Here is a 6,444-nt window from a genome sequence, read left to right on the forward strand (position 1 = left end):
GACAATGCAAGGTCCCACACAGCTAGGATCGTGGTTGCTTTCTTGGAACGGGCTTCAATTCAATGTTTGAAGTGGCCTGCATGTAGTTCAGATTTAAACCCTATGGAACAACATTGGGACAAATTGTCAATGCAATTTATTATTATTTCACTTTCTTTGTAAATATATATACTGTCAAGGGAAAAGGTTTCAATTGTTATTATTAATTGGGTTTCAAACAATTGTGTTTCTCGCACAGTTTCAAGTTAGATGAAAAGCCGAAAAAATGCTCAATCGGCAATATCTCTTTAACTGAAGAAACCTTCAAGACAAGATAATTGATGGCGTTGTTTGTCCAAAAACTGACGGGGTAAGCATATTGGTTCAGCGGTTAGTCGCGTCGCTTTTTATGATTTATCTTCAACTATTTCTGAAGAGTAAATCCTCGATATCTCCATAAACTTTTATACGCCATTCGTTGAAACCCGCACCAGTTTTATCTTGGTGAGGTTTCCCATATGTTTTTTTCAACTGGGAAAAAGTTGTGAAATTGAATAATACGACAGGCAAGAAACAAAAGCCTGAGAGTACAAGAGGGCCTCACTTTGGAATACGGAAGTACTTAACAGCATCTCCAAGGAAAAACAATGGTTTCACTAATCTAGTTCATTATTTAACAGCGATCTAATTAAAAAACTGTAATTTTTTAAATTCAGAATTTTAAACTTTTTTTGATAAAAAATAAACTTTAGCAATAATGGCATATGTAATTTGATCCTTACTGATCATCTTGGTACCTACATGTTGATTACAATAATGTCTCAGACAAACTGAAGATCACGAAATACTGCATAATTCATTATCTCACTATCTAATTTAATTATTTTTATTTTAAATGTTCAGTTGTGTTGTTAGTGTGTATATTCCATTCCCCTTGTCGATGTAATGACCAATTCCGCTGATCAATGTAAATGAAACTAACCATTCGTAATTATTTTTCACGGTCGGCATAAATAATTTTGTTGAAGCAGAAAAGCCAACTTAATTGTTGTACTTAATATGTTGTAACTTGATGTTGTACAGAAACATGTTTCAAATAAAAAAAATTCCGACCATCCAACATACAATAATGGTTTCCGAGTGAGTGTCTACTTTGTTGACTTTATAAAGCCTTTCTGCAAGTAAGAATTTAACAAAATCCAGCCCAACAACAATATAAAACAATAACTTTAGTATAAACCATCATTTTGCTAAATATAACATTTCATTAGCACGACAAAATAGCACGGTTAAACTGAACATGAAACTTATAATTTTGTCCAATTAAAAAAAGGTCTTGGAAAGTGATGACTTGCCATGTGTTTTCCATGTGTTTCAAAGTTTTACGGTTTTACTTTATTGGGACTCTACCATAACTAATATAAGATAGAAAGTAGTTTTAATTTTATAGCGACTTGTATTGATGTAGAGTGGAGAATGTAAGCGTTATTTATTTATATTTTGAATTTAAATAAATCCCATTTTCTACTGTGCATGTCGTTTTAGAGAATTAACAGCTCAGCCGGAGGCAAGATTTACCAAGTAGAGAGTAAAGGAAAACTATCGATTTTATTATAATACAAAATGCAGTTTAATATAAGAAGAAGCACATACAACTCATCCTATCGTCAAGACGGGATTGATCAGGCAATGAAATTGTACGTAATCAAGCACACATACATATGTTTTTTAAAGAACTCTTTCATTTCTAAAATTGTATTAAACAATATCTTTTAAAATGTGTATGCATGAGTAACATTGTATAATCACATGGAAGGTAAGGATCAAACCCCAACGAACTTTTTTTCACTTTGGCGTAAATCACCTTCCAGGTACAGCGTGTTAAAAGGCACGTACAGAACTTTTAGCACTCGGCATTCGAAGAGATTTTTAGGCGTCGAAGAATTCCCACTGAAATTCTGCAGGAACTCTTGCCCCCACGACAAACTCCCTCTTTTATTTCTGCGATTTGACCATTCCAAGGACCTACCATTGGCAAAAGCGAAACTGACAAGTTTCTGGAACTTTTTGACCAACGTTGGGATGCAAGGACCTGCGGTTAAGAAAATGAAGAAATCTGGTAAATAGGACAAACGAACATATAAAAATATAAGCTGGATAGTTTTAAAATTACTACCTTCCAAGAACCTTAGTAGATATTCCAATCCGCCTTAGAGTAAACCACAGACTATTGAAACAGGGACATCTACCATTGGACCCAAGATAGCGCACAGAGAAGTTCTCGTACCTATTACCTCATTTTTCACAGCCAGTTGAGGACACGCCCTTCTAACGTAGATGTGTCTCCACATTTTGTGTTTACTTTCACTACTCAACTCACCATTTATCAGCTAATATGAAAAACCTGATGAATGTTTGGTTAATGACTTGCCTATTAAGACACTGTACTGCCATCGTAGGTAAACTCACTACTCCCTGCGAAAAGTTTGTTGTACTGTAAGCAAATGTCAAAGACAGTGAGAATCTAAACGGACTTCATAACTGACAACGTGTGTATTTTACGTGTACATATTTTCAGGCTACATGCATAGATTTTTGCTATTCCTACTATTTTCGCGTCATCAATTTTGCGTTCCTGGGAAGTGAACAAGTGTTTAGTTTGGTTCGGTTCGGTTAGGTTGGTTTTTGTTTTGCTAGGAATAGCTAGATTAGGTTAGGTCAGGGTATGTTTAAGGACGATTTAGGTAGGGTTAAAGAGGATTAAGTAATCAATGTTTTTCTGTGAAGAATGAGCCAAGGTTTTATTTTCTTATATTAAACAGTGAAAATAACGTTAAACATTTTAAAAAATGTAGAGAGAAAGGGAAAAAAGTCTTTATTCTGGGACGGGGGCCTCCTAGGAATAACGAAGGCACTTGGATTAATAACATAATATGTTGTGAAATAAGCTGAAAGAAATCACTTAATCAAAATATAAAAAATAGTAATAATAGTAGCAATAATAAGAATAAAACAAAAATGCTAAAAGAATTTTCTGTCTTGTGCGAATTGCACAATGTGAACTTAAAAGTTGAGAAAAAGCTTTGTTCTGTAGCAAAAGGACTGTACTATGTTGTCCTTGTTTGGACGAAGTTGAGGTGCTGGTGCTGGAGGGATTTAAAAGAGGTAAAGGGGGACGACTTTGCGGATTAGCAAAAGAAGAGCATTCCAGATATTTGTGGCTCGAACTAAGAAGGACCGCTCAAATGTGGAGGTTTTATATCGGGGAGATATAGATCATTGGAAAACGTGCTGTGTTACTAAAGATTTGAATTGAAGTAGCCTGAAAATATATTGAGGTCGAAAGGAGTTTACGGATTGGTAAAGGAAGGAACCAAGGAAATACTTCCTTTGGAAAGAGCGATAAAGCCAGGTAGGTCTGAATACAAGTGTGATTCGCTGGGCAATCGGGAAGTGCCGTTAATAAATCTGACCCAACGATTCATCACTCTTTCAGACGCTTAGCTTGTTCCCCCGAAAGAACACCATAAGAGATACAGCTGCAGTCGAAGCGGAGAAACCTGAGGAAAGAGAAGAAGTTTACGCCAGGCGAATTGTAGAAGAAGCTAGGATCGGCGGAATTGAATGAAGGATGCAATACAACGTCGGAAAATTTTTGAAATGTGTCGTTTCCAGGAAAGGTTTTGGTCGAAGGTTTTTAAAAGTGGAGCAGAAGGAAATGGACTGGTTGTTGATGATAAAGAATGGTTGGGGGGAATGGATTTGGGGAGGTGACTAGATATCATAATAAAGGCTTTGGACTTCTAACATTTTATTCTAGGTTAGTTTTATGTGCACATTCGTATATGGAAGTCAGATCTTCCTAAATCCTGGCAGAGTGAAATGTGGTCAGAGAGATGGAAGGGCTTATAAATTTGGAAGTCGTCTGTATGTATATATGTGGTAATCGCAATGCTGAAAAGAGTCGGGGAGATCATTGATGTAAATGCTGAATAGGAGGGGGAAATGCTAGAGCCTTGAGGAACGCCTGGGAGAAATGAATGTTTGGAACCATCGGATGTACTAATGGAAAAAAAAATTTGGACGGGATTGATGAATGATCGTTGAAGTCGACGGGTTTGTTAAAATCAAGTATAATTAGTGTGGTAGTTTTTTGTTGTCAGTGTTTGTGTGATATTTATCAAATTTCACTGGCGAATGCCGAAACGCGTTTGAACTAACAAAAATCAGCGAGGCAGACCACAATAATAGGTAACTATAAATCAGTAGGTTTATCATTCAGCTCACCACAGTAGGAAATCAAACATCATAATGTACTAGCAGAAGCGTTAATGTGGCAAATGGTTAATAAACTAGTCATGATTATGGGTAAGGAAGGGGGGATAGATTATTGACAAGAAAGAGTAGAAAAAATATAACTTACAATTAGCTGAAAACAGAGATCAATAAAGATCATATATGCGTAAAACACAAAGAAAAAATGAAATAATTGAACTGTCATAACAAATGGCGGATTTAACTTTAATTTAAAAATATTAATTGTGACAAGGGTAACCAGAGAAATTAATAAAGTACATAATTGAAAAAGTAATAGTGTATCTAGTAATATGAGCTAAGATATGAAGCATGATGCTACTCAGGTGCAAAGTAGAACCAGAATCAGATGATGTCGAGTTCTGTTTGCTAATGATTGGCTACCCGTCTGCACGGGAACAATAACACGAAATTTAACCTTTTTGGCGGTTTTGCTAGTGGCTGCCATTTCCTCGCTGATTTAGATTGGCTTTCGATGTTAATTTAATTTCCTCTAATAATTTCATAAATTTTATCGAAATTATTATAACTCAATAGATGTTTGCTTTTTCTTTGTCGAGCATTCAAAGTTTATATTACAGTGGAATTGTTATCATATTAGTAATACTTCACTACTGTGTACTTTTAGTTATCAGTGAAGGAACGATGGAATCACAAATTCGTCCACAAAGTCCTCTTGTTCCCCGAAAAGAATCCTCTCAGCTTGAATGTTCACCAGCTTTCAAAGATCTAAAACAGATCTTCGACCTATTTCTGAGTAAAGGGTTGGACAGAACAGCCCTTTCTATTGACAATAATTACAGGTAAATAGTTGTTGAAAGATTTTCACTTCTTTTGTAGAAATCGTTAGGTATTGTTTGTAAGACAATTCGACTATTTTTCAGGGTACATCCATACGTCTGCGTGTGCCAGGAACCGTGCTGCAATTGCATCAATCATTCTCAGCACATCCACAAACTAGGACTTCATCATCAAAATGAAGCTTTAAACGAAGTAAGGAAGAACATAGCACCGGAATCACTTGTTCTTCAATTTAACGAAGGGGGGACGTCCTTGAAATCGTTAGTGAGGGAGCAATCACAGGTCAGCGGACAAGTTCCACTATCGCAGCCCATGATTCCTTTGGTGGACGAGGGAATCAAGAAGATGTCAGTTAAGACACTGAAAAGCGTGCTTGGAAACACTAATACCGATACGGATGCCGAAGTCGAGGAAGAAAAAGGTACCACTGGGAAAAAATCCCCACTGGATATATCCCCTCAAACCCAATCCAACAGGCAATCGTTCCAAAGCGATTTTACGAATATAACAAGCCGTGGTAGCATGCTAGCACCAGTAATACAGGAGTTGACAAACATAAACATTCAGGACAGTGTTAAACCCCTTAAGTGCAAACCTTCAATACGATCAATCCGCAGAAATTTCAAGGAGATCGAGCCCGCAAAATACCAAAACCTCCTCCTAGAGATGATCAATAACCCGGAGAACTGCCTTCTATCTCATCAGAGCAAGAAAGAACGAGTCCTGCGCCCTAAACTGGTTCCAAACGACTGCCACGCAAAGCGACCGAAATGGAGGATTTGATGGAATACGAATTGCAATTACTGAAAACAATGATGTCGCTTTCTCGAAAAGTCATTTCCGACTGACGACAATTGGCAAAGCGTACGGTTTATCAGTTATTTCTGTCATTTACTGCCAAAAAGAAAATACTCGAAAATGAATGCATCGACGAATGATGAATGAGTTGAAATTTTAAGTAAACAAATCTATCTCTACATGGTGTTATTGTTTGTATAGTCTTGAATCTCATGAAATATTATAAACTGATAAAACTGTTGTACTTAGAGAATTAACAACGGTTTAAACAATTCTGTTCAAGCATATGTTCACATTGTACTTTGTGACAATTGTTCAGGTAGATTTGACGCGGTGGTTCATCACGATTATTAGTATGAAGTAAGCACTTCAGATTTTGACAAAATTGGCCTCTCACCGCGGACATTTGTCAAATTTATACAATTTTATTAATTAATTAATATTTAACTTAATAATTAATGAAATACAGTTTGATTTTAATAATAGCTACTTTTGGGTCCACTACTTTTTAAGGCGAAGTTCGACATTCTAATTTTTCCTTATTATTTGAAA

The 6,444-nt window shown here is 36.2% G+C and overlaps 1 protein-coding gene across 2 annotated transcripts; it reads left to right on the forward strand.

Moving 5' to 3' along the window:
- Nucleotides 1–1,347: 1,347 nt before the first annotated feature.
- LOC106672024 lies at nt 1,348–6,071 on the forward strand. 2 transcript variants are annotated; one of them, XM_014403096.2, is made up of 5 exons: nt 1,348–1,457; nt 1,525–1,676; nt 1,851–2,098; nt 4,922–5,096; nt 5,178–6,071. In XM_014403096.2, the coding sequence occupies exons 2-5, from the start codon at nt 1,603–1,605 to the stop codon at nt 5,875–5,877; spliced, it is 1,197 nt and encodes a 398-aa protein (XP_014258582.1). In that variant the 5' UTR covers nt 1,348–1,457; nt 1,525–1,602; the 3' UTR covers nt 5,878–6,071. The 2 variants fall into 2 exon arrangements, with proteins under 2 accessions (XP_014258582.1, XP_014258583.1); XM_014403097.2 differs by lacking the exons at nt 1,348–1,457; nt 1,525–1,676 and adding an exon at nt 1,703–1,795.
- The last annotated feature ends 373 nt before the right edge of the window (nt 6,072–6,444 follow it).

Source organism: Cimex lectularius, unplaced genomic scaffold, assembly GCF_000648675.2.
Source record: "Cimex lectularius strain Harlan isolate CLEC.00 unplaced genomic scaffold, Clec_2.1 scaffold446, whole genome shotgun sequence".
In the NCBI taxonomy this organism is placed as follows: Eukaryota; Metazoa; Arthropoda; class Insecta; order Hemiptera; family Cimicidae; genus Cimex; species Cimex lectularius.

Excerpts from the sequence above, each read along its gene's own strand:
- LOC106672024 (XM_014403096.2), top strand. The coding sequence starts at position 1,603 with ATGCAGTTTAATATAAGAAGAAGCACATACAACTCATCCTATCGTCAA. Across the intron at positions 1,677-1,850 it reads ATTGATCAGGCAATGAAATT|GTACAGCGTGTTAAAAGGCA; the intron begins GTACGTAATCAA and ends ATCACCTTCCAG. Across the intron at positions 5,097-5,177 it reads TCTATTGACAATAATTACAG|GGTACATCCATACGTCTGCG; the intron begins GTAAATAGTTGT and ends ACTATTTTTCAG.